A 14,451-nucleotide genomic window follows, 5' to 3' on the forward strand; every position below is an offset into this window, starting at 1 on the left:
ACTTGCGTTTGCGTAGATTGATGCAGAATACATTATTTGTTCTCAATTGCCCCGCGGAATTGAAGAATTCCGCGTCGCGAGTTTCATCGATTTCACCGAGTTCTCGTATTTCGTGGCGTATTTCGTACAAGCAATGCCCGAGCAACAAATTGCGCAGCATCGTCGGCCTCGTCTCTGACAAATCTCCCTCGTATCCTTGATTTAAGAAAGCACTCTGTTGAACTCGCCAGAAGGCGGCTTTTCTCTCTCAGCTGATTCGATCTCTGCCTGCCTCGGCTTTCTTTCCCTCTCTTTCTCTCCAATCCTCCTCTTCCCGCGCCTCTGTCTCTTCTTGCTTGCCGCTCGTGCAGCGTAACATCAACGCTGTTACTCGCATTCTCCCCGGGGCGCAGACCGCATAACCGACTTACATTCAGAGACGTAACGCGTTTTGTAGAAAGCGCTCCGGCGAATTTAAATTAGCATTTATCCGCGTAGCGGTGGCGCGAGTGAGTAATCCTCCTCGCCGCGCGTAACTGCGTTGCGCGCCTAAGAAACTTTGCTTTTCTTAACCGCGAGCGATTTAATTAATTAACGTGCGTTGTTCCCGGCGAAATTCCGCGCGGGTTCTTATACCCGCCGGTGCAACATCCCCATCGTATCGAAGTTATTAAAAAAGAGATTAACATAGATCACGGTGTAACAAGACGCGGCAAAGTGGAAGCTGTTCATGCAACCACGTTGTTCCTCGCGATCGCGATGACGAGCGCGAGTTTGAGCGGCGATCGACCATTCGCCGACGTGCTTATTTTGCGCCACGATTGTGCGAGCGACTCGTCTTTAATTATTTCGCTCACAAACGACCTCGATTCTCCCGCGGACGGCGCGCGCGGCTTAGATTAGCTCTCCGAAGACTCCCATAATCCCAAAGATCATCGCGGCTCACCAATCAACGTTCCCTATCACCTATCAAGGATTTAATTTCATCCGCAGCCGTCGGCCGTGCCGCCGGCATCATTAGCGATCGCGGTAACGCCACGGTCGCGCGTCCGTAATTAATAACGCGTGTCCAGACGCGCGCGTCCGTTCGCTCAATTATCCGTAAAGTTTGAGGCAATTATACCGGGCGGGATCCGCGACGGCGGCAAAAATAGCAAGAATGCCTGAGATCCCTTCCGCCTCTCTGACCGCCCTTCTCCGAGTCCTTCCTTCATAGTGGCGTTACGCGCTGCCTCCCGCCGGTCGGTCGTTATCGGTACCGCTGCACCTGGTATCCTTGTTCTCGCCGCGCGCGGATTCCCAGGAGCCGTCCCGCCGTCCGATGTTTACGAGGAGATCGCGGTTGTCGTAAGTAGGCACTTCGCTTCTGCCTCCGGCCGTCCTTTCTACCTCCTCCTTCAATCTCTTGCTCTTCCTTCCCCTCATCATCATTCTCCTCGTCCTCTTTCTCCTTCTCGGCGATGGTTCTCTCTGGCTTTCGCCGTGAGTAGGCAACTATGAGGTTCTCGTGGTAACCGGAACCGCACGGAACCGATCTGCTCCGAGTACTCTTGCTCGGCGACGGTTTAAGGTCGCGCGCCGGCGAACCCTTGTGGCCGGCTTCTTCGACCTCGTCTTCTTCGTCTTCTTCTTCTTCTTTTTGTTTGTGGCCTCCGTGAAATGTCAGGATTCGCCTGACCCGCGCGAGAGGCCCCGGACTGTCCGAGGACACGTCAATAGTCCGCGACGGGTGTATCCGTGGCGGCATCCTTCCTCTGTCGTAGACTTTACGACAAGCCGGCCTTTTTACGACGTAGGTCGTGTCCAGTCGATGCACCTGCGATGCACCGTACTTGGTGAACACTCTCCCACGAAGTACATCATGTAATACTCATGTATTACCGTCTTTCTTAAGGTAGCCGGAGGGTTGTGAAAAAAGGAAGAAATCAGGAACGCTCAGGAAATGCCGGGGAGAACCAGGACTGTAGGTCCATAAGACCTCCCAATCTGGAATGAGGAATTATTGAATCATTACGTTTGTAAAAAGAATGTAATAACAAACTACACACACACGCGGAAAGTTATTTGTCGCTTAACGCGTAGATAAATCAACGTAAAGTGCGGATAAATTATCACTCCGCTGGCTGCATCGCCAGTGGATCTCGCCGTTCGCTAAGCGGCGTTCTCCGTAACGAGATTACTCGAAGATGTATCACACCTAAGATTATAGGGAACCGTGTTCGATCCCGGATCGTTCATTTGCGCGTTATGCAACGGATCAAGGCGATAGGATAATGATCTCCGTCCGTTTTGAAGAGACGTTAATACTCGAGTGTGTTGAGCGGTGATCGTCGACCCCGCGCACTTAAAACGAACGGAACATTTCGATGTGGGTTTCCATTGTGACTTCGTAATTGTCCATCATTGGAAAGACAAACCGCAAGATCGAGCAGAATCGAGACTCTTGGTCTCGAGTTGGATTAATCGGAGGGCTTGCTCGCCGCGTAAAAAAGTCCGGTGCCATTTTCCGCGATTGCTTCCGTGCGGTGTCTACCGGTCGCGCCGATTTACGGGTGAATCGTTCGTAATTGAAACCTTGGAAGCTGAAGACAATCCCGCCGTCGTGATTAGTAGACCCGTACACGTTGGCGCTCTTATGCGATACCTTCTTCGGCGTGATAGCGTGGTAGTCCATCTCGGCGCTATCTTTACCATACCTATTTACATCTGACGTTCGGTGATTATTATATGATATAATATTGCAGGGAAATTGTAATAACGGTTCTGCCGCTTCGCGATTAATTACGGCAAATTAGGGATCTCCCGGTCACGGAACCGACGTCCATAATTTTCCTCGGTTTTCGGCTACGCCCTCGCGAGAAATCTCGTGCAACCCGGTAATTTTTCTCCTCTTTCGCCGTATCGTGTACACACACGTACACTCACACATATGCGCGCAGATACCTCTTATCCTCCTCCCGGTCGTCCTGGCGTGTGCTCGCTCGCACGTCGCAGGACGAGGGAGGGACGGGAAGAGGACAGAGGGCAGCGAATTCTACGCCGTAGTCACGAAACGCGATTACACGTTTGCCCGCCAACTTCGAACTCCGGATGCGAACGACCTCTCGGCCGGTCGCTTTCCTTTTCCTTTTCTTCTCTCTCCCTCTCTTTCTCTCTTTCTCTCTTTCTGTTCCATTCTTTCTTTCTTTCTCTTCTTTACCTCTCCTCGGTCGGTTCGCGCGTGCACGCGCGCGCTAACCCGGTATACCATCTCGCGCGCGCGCGAAACCAGTTCACGCGCCGTCGTGATCTTCGGCGCAATCGCCCGCGGAACGATCTCGATCTTTGTATGGAAGAAGAAGGAGAAAGAGGACGAGGCACACGCGCGATAAATTTCGTCGCGATCGTAACACGTAACCACGATCCCCGGAGAAGCGCCAGTCCCCGCAAATCACGGCTGATTGACAATCAGCCGGGATCGAGAAGCGATTCAAGGCTGATCCATGCCGCGAGCGATCGGATTCGATCGAAGGCGCTTCTCTCTTTCTCTGTTTCTTTACCTTTCGTATCCCATGCCGGTACGATCTGTATATCCGTCCTGAGAGAGAGAGGGAGAGAGAGATAACTTAACTATTGATCGATGAGTAAGCAAAACTCGGGTCTGATTGCAGGATGCGATACGCTTGAATATCGAATCCGTTGTGTCTTCGATCTTTGGATCGGAATCTTCCTCGCCGGGCCGTTTGATGATTCCGTCATTTATCCAGCGACGATTTTTATCGACTGATTTAGGATAGAAATACATAATGTCGTGGATACTTCTCAAAAACAAATTATGACACTTGTCAAAAGAATTCGTGAATGCAGTGAATGTGACGTAGCAGCACGCGTTTCGTGTCGCTGAATGTCTCAGCGGGCTTCCCGTACTGGAATCGACCTTTTTAAATGAATAACATGATGCCGCCGCGAAACGAACTCATTTAAAAAAAGGATCTCGTCTCAAAAGTTTAAGAGAGCAATATGTACGTGCGTTTTCGTCGCGCTGGGGCTTCACGTGGCGCAATAATTTAATGATCTCGCGGAACATCCTGGTCCTCACGAGCACTCCTTGAAAACGGGTCAACGACATCGCATGAGAGAACGATTCGCAGATTGGATCGAGCGCCTGCTTCATACGTATGACTAACGATTGCGTATTAGACGCTTGTCGGATATAAATACGTTGGTATTCGGCCGGTTGGTATGCGGATTCTTTATGTCGCTGGCATTTTCCTCCCTGCTTCTCTCTCTCTCCCTCGCTTTTTTTCTCCCTTTCGCGAAACTGGTTTTTTCGCCTTTATCCGCGAGTCCCCCCTCGCAGGAAGCCGCACCGCGTAAATGCGCGCGAATAATTTATCGGTACCACAGTGGTAGCGGACACCGCAGCGCGTCATAATTTACATCTGGCTCGCGCGCGCGAGATAATTAATATTTCATCCCCGCTTAACCCTTTCGCTCTCGGTCCGCTTCCGTTATTCCGTCCCGAAACGTCGAGATTAATTTCCTCACGTATCTACGATTCTCGGTATTACGAAAAAGGACGCAACATGTGTGGAAAAAGCCACGGTATCAAACTTGCCGAGTTCGCGGAAGAAATATTTCACACGTATTAATGTTAATTACATTGATCGTATTATGAATGCAATTTCGACGTGAATCGAGGTGAATCGACGCACGCAAACAAAGATCGCGGGTGTGAGCATGCAAACGACTGCATTCCGAGCCCTTGTTCCGCTCCGCGGCAGGTCGACGGTGAGAAAGTGAGTCGTACGTACGCGAATCGCGATCTTGAACTTGAGAGATTCGTAATGACGGGTTGGCGCACGCCCGAGAAAGCGAGCAGCTTCTCGAGAGAACGTGCGACAAACCCCGCTTTCCTTCTCGCACGTGTTTGACACGGCGTGTTCTTTACAAATGACTTTGTCATACTCAATGAATTCATATAAGTAGATCAGATCGAAGATTACACGCTCGATGCTGTCGCGCCGGTCTGTCGCTCTTTATTAATTCGTATACGCCTAATGCGTCTTAAGTTCGCGCACGCTATCACTTTACGGTTAACAAAATCTTTTTATGTTGTATCGTTTACTACTCACGTCTTTTTCACGTCGTTAGGGTTATTCAGATTTTTTTTAATTTGCCATTAAGATTAAAAGAACATTTGCAACCATTTCTTTAATGTACATCTTGCATGAAGAACTTTATACATTGATTTTATGATGCACTGGCTATTTTATTTAATTAGCGAATAATACAGAAAAAGGATTGAAATTACCTAGGAATGCTCTGAGATTATTCTTGATCTGATTATCGCGTTAAACGATGCTACACGCCGACAGCTAAGACACGTACCTCGGAGTCGATTAATCGAAACTGGTTCCTGTTCCGTCTTCTTGCTGCCAGTCGGCAAGTAATTAGGAGCCGAGCCTAATTAGGACGGTAGAACGCGTGACTTATGGAAAAGATCGGCAGGCCGCGTCGGTGGGAGTTATTATGATGGTTATTAGTCCGGCGTAGGGCTAATTTATGGAAAGCCATTAGAAGCGAATGCCTGATTAAAACCCGCGTCGATACCTGCAACTCGCCGGAAAAGAATCACCGTATATATCTCATATTATGCAAACGCGTAAAATAACCTCTCGAACCTCGAAGGAGGTCCAGCTAATTCTCGCTAAATAATGGCACGCTGAACAGCGTGATGAAAGGATGAACGTGGTGCGCAAGTTTTAAAGTTCTATTCAACGACTATAAAAGTCTATACAAGTTTGACCACTTTTACTCTCCTGAAAAAATTTCTTGCGTTCAGAGTGTCTCATTCTTATCTCGTCTAAATCTTGATAGATCCTTCAGTAGAATTAATATTGCACTGTCGACATAAGAAAAAAACTTTCGATATCGAATATTTCCGGTTTGGTGAATTAATTTCTCATTAAATTCCAATAAGAGGAGAAGATCAGATCTAAACTCGACGAAGGAAGGATCCATCATTAAGACTTCACACGATGGGACGTGGGACACTCGCGCGCTGAGGAAACATTACCTGCAACACGCTCGCAAGATATCCAACCGATTCTCCGCAGACGAGCGAACGCGAGTTACCGTGAAATGAAAAGGTGAGCCTCGAGGTGCAGGAGGAGGAGGTGGTGGTGCACGCGCGGAGGACGTTTCATGCGACGAGCGGTCGAGAGGAACCCGCAGGAGGAACTGATGCTGCATAAGAGATACATCATCGTGAGAAAAGTTCGGTGCACCGCCAAGCGCGCGCATCGCGGCGTTTATTAAGTGCGACCACCGCACGCAGAGAAGAGAAGAAGAGAGGAGAGGAGAAGCGAGAGAGATCCTTTTGCGGTTTCCGCGCGTGAGATCGCGCGCGAGTTCGACCGTCCGTCCATCCATCCATCCGTCCATCTGTCCATCCGTTCGGCCAAAAATGGCTTTGACGCCCCGTTGCCGCGGAGGCGGTGGCGAGAACCTCTCCGAGGATCTGGCGAACGAGGACGAGGGGGCCAATGGGGGCAATTTCGAACCCCTCAGTGACTCCTGCGGCGAGAGCGACATGGAGGGCCTCGACCTCTCTCTCTTCGAGCCGCAGATCGACGCCGCTTCCTGGTGCGACAGTCGCATCCACGCTGGGGCTCTGCACATTCTCGTCCATTACTGCGGTAAGCTGCGTCTGCACGCTACACGTACATCCCCCTGCCGTCCTCCCTGCGCGCTGAAGTCCATCTGCAGATAGACGGAGCGATCTGCAGAGTGATTACAGAGTACGCGCGAAACGATTGCCAGGAAGTTCCTCTCGCAGCCGACGCGGGCGACAAGCTCCGCTTTCGCTCGCGTTGGAAGTCGCCGTGATTCACGCTTCATTACGTTAATATTAGTCCGTCGCGTTTTATTAATACGATATTTTATAAGGAAGCTAGAGAGGACTCTCTCGCAAGTCCAACGCGTTTCTCTCGATGTAATAACGATCGCGCGTTTCTGAATCTCGTTCGCACGCACGCACGCATTCACGCTGATTCCGCTCTACGAATCCGGATCGGTAACTCGCCGGGGCTCCGAGATCGGTCTCGGCGGAGACGAAAAAAGAGGCAGACGCAGAAACGTCGCGCATTATTGCATTCGTTCCGGCTGAGGTAACAAATGTGCGCGATCTCTTAGGATTTACGTCGGTGCTCGGCGCGCAGCGCGACGCCTCGTCGTGTGCAGGACGAGGAGGAGGCGGCCGTCACTTAAACGTGTACTTAACACGTGTCCGCTCTCACGCAGTCTGCCTTCTCTTTCTCTCTTGAGGCTGGGCGCATTAAAGCGATATCCTGGCGCCACCATGAGCGGACTCGAGACTCGAGATCGCGTATCCGTCGTCCAACGTGCGCGCCGTGCGCGATGGAAGAGCGATGCACTTACGCCATTATTCCGTGGCCCACGGACCAATTGCTGTCCCTCGCATAATTGTCATTAGCATACAATGGTAACTTGCACGCGCCGAAAGGGACATCCTGCGCACGTTCCCCGTGATTTACCGTTGCGAATTCATCCTCGCGGCCGGCGTTAAAGGCGACTCTACATCAGGGATCGGCAAAATATTAATAATAAATTAATATTACTTGAGTATTTAATTATTTATTTAACAGGAAAACATAATTCCCGATTAATTGATTAATCAGTAATCAAGATAAGCAATTTTTCAATTACTCGGTTAATCAGTAATCAAAAAGAACAATTTCTCAATTACTCGATTAATCAGTAATCACAATAAACAATTTTTCAATTACTCCAGTAATCAGTAATCAAAGTGAAAAATTTTTCAATTATTCGATTAATCAGTAATTATAGTATAAAATATTTTTGTTACTTGATTAATCAGTAATTATTTAAGTATCTTGATTATTTAAGTCATCAGCGTACAGCAGCAATTATATACAGAAAAAAATTAATTCAACGCAATATTTTTCTAATACAATTAGTTGAAGTAGGATTTTTTATGACTGATAAAAGAATAATTTAAATAGTGAAATATTGCGTTAATTTCATTTTTTTCTGTATGGAATTGGTGCTGTACGCTGATAACTACTTAAATAATCAAGAAAATAATCCAGAAAAAAATCAACTAAATAATCAAGGAACATCTGACACTGATTACTGAGTGATGAAATAATTGAAAAATTTTTCGGTCTGATTACTGATTAATCAAGTAATTAAAATTATTACGTTCTGATTGCTGATTAATCAAGTAACAAAAATATTTTATACTACAATTACTGATTAATCGAATAATTGAAAAATTTTTCACTTTGATTACTGATTACTGGAGTAATTGAAAAATTGTTTATTTTGATTACTGATTTATCGAGTAATTAAGAAATTGTTCATTTTGATTACTGATTAATCAATAATAAATTTCTCGAAGTTGATTACTGATTATCAAAATAATTGTTAATCAAAGCTGAAAATATTACTGAAAATATCGTTGATGCCGATCCCTGCTCTACATCGTCCATCGTCTACCATGATCTATGAGATTGTTCCACGAACGATCCACAATCGATCAGAAAAAGAACGAATCGCATTTCTACGAATGTAGTTGTTTAATTCCGGACTGAAAATTTTATTTTGTCAGCGAACGCGTGGAATAATTCACAATTGCATAATTTATAATTATTTGTGCTTGTACTGACCGTTACGAACTTACTAGTCGCATTGAATTTTTCTGTCGACCGCTTCGCGAGGTCACGAGGAAGTTCGCGTGGAAGAAACTGCACGAGGAACTCCGTTTGCGGATCCGGTCCATTTTGGACGACGACGCGCTTGAGGAACGAGAACTCAGCTGTCCGACTGCGTTGGTTTCGCATCAGCCGCAGAACGAACCTTACAAATTCGCCTTTAAGCGTGTAATTGCGCGCGCGTGGGCGCAGCTTGCGGAATGAAACGGCCGTCGAGCGTTTTCTGCGGATCCGCTCGGTAGGAGCGGACTTCACCTTGACTTGCCGGGCATGCCTCTTGACGCCACGTCCAGGGGGTAATTGGGTAATTTAATCGAGGCGGATCAAAGGGGCGGGTAACGGCATGTGCTGTGCGCGCAGGATTATTAAACCAATACTATTAACCCGTTCACGCAGAAAGACAGCTGGCTTTTATTACGTTTGTCGACAGAACGTGAGGTAAAGTGGTCGCGATCTTCGAGCACTTGCCAGAGATACAAGTAATAAATGAGAGCGTAATAATTAGTGATGTAACATGTATGACAATTTATTTAATTTATTTATAAACTCGCCACAATATACATATATACAGGGTGTCCCGGGTTTTAACCGACAAACTGCGGGAGCATATTCTACTAGTGGAAATAAGAAAAAATTCTTATATCGAGTTTGCTTAGAAATGCTTTATTACAAAGTTATAAACCAATATTGAAAAGAAATATCAGATAAGTAACAACGGATTTTTTCACAAAAATAAAAATTATCTACGCAATGATTTAGTGACGCATTTCAAAATGTTGTCCTTGCACATCGATACAAGCTAGACATCGACGTAGTACAGAATTTGTTACAGTACGACATTCCTGAAAATTTTGTTGCATCTCAGTAACTGAATTAGTAATTCGTTGCTTTAAATCTATCTGGTACTCTCCTGTTAGGAAATCTACGTTGATACTCTCGTACGGCAGCTCGTGCATTTCCGTCACAGAATCCGTACACGAAATGAATATCGGTGTATTCCTCATTCGAAAACACTTTTGGCATTCTGATAGTAATTGCTAGTCCACGCGACGATTGAAATCTAACAGCTACTGTTGTGAAAGTAACAATCATACTGAATCGTTTCAACATAGTGAACATGAATACATGTGAATACACGTAACATAAACATCTTGGACCTTCCAAATTCTACACTATGTTCCGTTGTTACTTATCTGATATTTCTTTTCAATATTGGTTTATAACTTTGTAATAAAGCATTTCTAAGCAAACTCGATATAAGAATTTTTTCTTATTTCCACTAGTAGAATATGCTCCCGCAGTTTGTCGGTTACAACCCGGGACACCCTGTATATATTTTGCCAATTGATGAATCATATTACTTTCGTCGATTTTGACGATTTGAAGATCGACCACGTTCATCCTTTCTAAGAGCAAGCGGTACGTTCATGCGGGAACGTCAGTCGACTTGAGAAGAAAAATGCTCCCGCAGTTTGTCGGTTAAAACCCGGGACACCCTGTATATATATATATATATATTTTTATATCTTGACGATATGTCTCGAAGTGGTCAGTATCTTTTGGCACGGCGAATCTCGGATACAACGTGGCCATTACAAAGTCACGTATGCAAACTGCAGGAATGCCATATCGTTGTTTGCCAGGAATTTTATTTTATTCGCTTATTGGTGTCGGTTTAACGTGAACGTGTACGCGTGTGCGTGAAACGTTTTTCGATAAATTTGCGTGGGTGAGATGCAAAGGGCGGGGTGAAACGCCCGTCAAGATTCTGCAGAGCTGCTCAGTAAGGAATTTACTTTGACGCACGTCGGATACACGTTCCGATATCCCACGTATCGCAGAAATAATTGGGTAATTTAATCGGGCAAGATAATCGCACGTCGTGTGGGTGCGTGGCACATTTATTAAGATAATATTATTAACTCGTCTGTGCGTGGAGAGACGGGCGTGTTCCGCTCTTGCGGCCGACATCCTTTGTCCACGATAATTTGCAACACGTACTTCTATTTGCACACGCGTTTGCACCGAGAAGTTGCTGCGCGCGTTCGAATGCCTTCGAGCAACGCAACGCGTGGTCGGGAAACTATTATTCTTCCTGGTTAACGCCAGATCCGCTAATTTACGCGAACGTAATTTCTGGGACGTCCTATATATCCTGATCGCTCGATCGGACAATCGATGTTATAATAACTACATCGTTGCGCTGGACGTTTTATAGCTATTACGTATACGCGCGCGTTTATCGCGCGAGATCGCGTTCGATAATGATGACGTAACGCTGGACATTTTGATTCGCTAGATATTTATAATTCTCCAGCTACTGTCTCGATTTTCTCGTACGGTATATTTATTACTGCGTGTGCCCAGTCAGGTGTATAACGCATTTTGCCCGCGAACGTTTTCCACTTGGATTTAGACGTCGGCTGCCGCAAAACCACCCGGTGAAACCGCCTGTCAAGATTTTCTGGGGATTTTGCCCCGGTTGGGAATTTTACCCGGGTGTCCCGGATGACACGCACCTTGACGTCGTGTCATGAAGATAATTGGCTGCATAGCATTATTAACCGGCACGCTGAAATTCGCCGCGTCTGTCGCGCGTCAACGTGAATAGGTGCTAAATGTTCGCCCGTAGTTCGCGGGACCCGCGTCGAAGTCGGGGATGAAAACGAGCGTGTGTGGATGCGTGCGTGCGTGCAGACGGGGGTGTAGAATACGCGCCGAATATCCTGTCGCTGTGATCGATAGCGCGCGAGAATTAACCGAGAAATAAGACCCGCGACTTTTCCGCCTCGTCGGATCGTCAGTGATCTGTAATTAATCTCGGATTATGCATCTCCGTGCATCTCGCAGTTCCGACAGAAACGAGATCGCGATTGCCGAGGATCGCTTCCCGCAGCAAAGAAAAACGCGGCAGGAAAGAACGAAGGGGAACAGAGCCTCTGGTGCTCTCTCTCCCGTGTTCGTACAGCGCGGCTACGTTATCCCGCGTTACGTTATCCGATCCATCACACTTTGCGGATGATCCACAAGCGGCGAGGAGGCGACGCCGCCATTCTTCCCGGCGAGTTCGCAAATTGCTGATTATTAATCTAACGACGCGCTATCTCCAGCCCGAGAGCGAGGCACGATGTGCGTGTCCGCCGTACTTAAACAGAAAATCGTCGCTCTGGGCAGCGTGTGGCGTGGCATAGACGCGACGTAGACGAACAACGAGACGAAGAGGACCACGAAGAAGAGGGCGGGCGAGGCGACTCCGCACTCTTCTTCGCGTATCCTCCGTACGCCGTGGGCGAGCGAACGATGCCGGTCGAGAAAGGAAACTGTTACGTTAGATCGATTCGCGGCGGAGACCAATTAAATCGTGATCCACCGCGCGCGGAAAAGAGATAAAGAGAGAGAAAGAGAGAGAGAGAGAGATTCCGCTTGCAGATATAATCTCTCCCTTCCCCGCCGCAATAAATCGATGTAGGTAAATGAGTCGCCGTGGTTTCCACCCCGTGGGCTGTCTTCCGTCCTGCTTTCCTCTCGTTCCATTACCCACTTACGCTCGCTCGCTCACTCTTCGAGATAGGAGAGTTCAGCACACGCCGCAGCTCGTCGACGTGAACGCACGCTTGCATCGTAAGTGCATCTGTGCACTCGGCAGTCTCTTCTCTCTGATGCGCCGATGAGCGGATAGGCAGACGAGAAGGACCGCTCGGACCCTTTCCGAGTGAACGAACGGATTGGCTCGAGGAGGTTGATTCTCTCACGTGGGAGAAGGGTTCTCGTGCGGTCCTGCTCGGTCACGTATCGATGTCAGATAATCGTCACCGGTCACTTGCTTTGTTTTGTTCGTCGATTTTCTCCGTGATCGATACTGGATTTGCAGAGCTTTTGTTAGGGGATCGCTAATTTATTTATGCGGAAAGGAATTAACATGTTTGCACAATTTTGTTGCGGGAATCGGAAACGCGTAAAAGAACCGATCGAAGGACTGGTCAAGAGAAATATATTTATGTTTCCTGGAATTGTGTGGAATTGGGGAAATTTAATTGAAATTTCCATTTAATCAGAGAAAATCCTTCTTTTTTATCTTCTTCTAAATGCCGACATCTGCGTTGGTCACACTGAATTTCCGGTGCGTTCTCGCGACGCGTCCCCGCCTCTCATACGCGATCTTTTGTGCAGCTTGATGAAATTGTGCTTCCCGCGCGCTATGATTCAACGCGCCGTTCGAAAACTGAGAGGAGAGAGTTGAGAAAAAGGTCTGGCGCGGCCGGTTGGATAAATGAGAAAACCTCGTACGATTGACTGCACCAATTCCATTAGTCGGACTCCGGGTAGGCTGTTTCCGCGCGAGATGCGCGCGTATTGAGTTATTGTGAGAGAGTCTTCTTTCTCTCTCTCTCCGCGAGAGAGAGAGAGAGAGAGAGAGAGAACGAGCGCACCTTGTTACAAGTCGGATCGGTATCCGATGAGGAGATCATCAGTAGAATCGCTCATGCGAACAATTAAAAATATCGATGCGATGCTTATCGCGATGCAATCAGACGATGTATCTTGATCGATCAAGCGTGGCGTTAGGATACACGTCATTTTGCGAGAAGTTTTTCGCGAGCAGGAACTGCAACAAGATTCAGATCTCTCTCAACAACATTGCCAACAGCGCCGCGGATTCCGTATTACACGAGCCCATTGGGAACGCAATCTCTGTTAACATACTTCGACGAGCGCTTTTACCAGCATCACTCGCAGATTGCATCATTCACGGAGCTGTATGAGATTTTTATAGTGACCACGAGTTTCCTTCGCGATCGCATTTGCGGTCTGTTAAGGATCGTAAGTAAAGTTTGCTTTTCTGCGGCAATAGCGAGTCTAAACGGAAATTGAATCCGCAACCGCGAATATTATAGGAAAAATCAATACGGCTCTGCGCTCTCTCGATTATGTTTTCGTAATACTATGCCCGATACTAGGTTACTCGACATCTAACAATATCGTAGCGAAATCGCGGGATTAATAGTGACCTGGATTAATGGGATGCTGCGTTCCCGAGCATGGACACGCGAGATGCAGACGCGACACGAATAATTCAATTTTCGAGTTCTATTTTTCCGAAGGATCTTCGACCGTTGATCCTCGAGTTTCCAAATTACGTATAAGATTATGCGTGCAGGAGATCCGATGTATAAGCATGCGTTGTTCTGACGTTCGCGTCTAAAGCACGCCGGCGGGCTTATAAATAAAGATTGGCCACGCGCGTTCAATAAATCAGATGGTGGCATTGCGGCTCCCGCCGCCCTATTATGTGCGTGATTGACCCAACTTCTCATGGCGCCCTCGGTGCAGCGAAGCCCGTTCATTCCGTCGTGTTCGCCCGCTCCATCGTTGCAGATGCAACGAGTTCTTTCTCTCTTAATGGAAGTGTCAGCCGCAGTCGTACTGATCGCGTATCGTGCAGGATCCTCGCTCTTTTATTTATCTGTTTATTTAAATGTGCACCGTCTGTCTGGATAAACACCGCCGCTGAGCAACGAGAAAATCTCGGGGAACGGCTGCAAGATTCGCAATCCTCAATCGTCTTCTTCACGTGCGATTTTTACGTGCGATTGAGCACAAAACGATTGCCTTGTATTATGTATAATCCTTTACGAATCATATCTTAAGACAATCTTTTAATTCGCGACTCTTAAAAGTGTAGGAGAGATGGTCTTAGATCTTTACAGTGTAGAGAAGAAGGCGCACGCGTCCA

General features: G+C 47.3%; 1 protein-coding gene across 5 annotated transcripts in view; it reads left to right on the forward strand.

The window, feature by feature from the left end:
* Positions 1-14,451, forward strand: part of LOC105275048 (disabled homolog 2-interacting protein) — a 308,710-nt gene that overhangs the window by 104,557 nt on the left and 189,702 nt on the right. For 3 of the 5 annotated variants that reach the window (XM_011331678.3, XM_011331676.3, XM_011331679.3), the window contains exon 2: positions 5,942-6,659. The exons of 1 other annotated variant lie outside the window; for it this stretch is intronic. In XM_011331678.3, coding sequence (XP_011329980.1) covers positions 6,428-6,659 — 232 coding nt within the window. In that variant the 5' untranslated portion in view covers positions 5,942-6,427. The remainder of the gene's footprint in view (positions 1-5,941; positions 6,660-14,451) is intronic. One more of the 5 variants, XM_011331677.3, reaches the window with a different exon arrangement.

Source organism: Ooceraea biroi, chromosome 8 (assembly GCF_003672135.1).
Source record: "Ooceraea biroi isolate clonal line C1 chromosome 8, Obir_v5.4, whole genome shotgun sequence".
NCBI classification, from domain to species: Eukaryota; Metazoa; Arthropoda; class Insecta; order Hymenoptera; family Formicidae; genus Ooceraea; species Ooceraea biroi.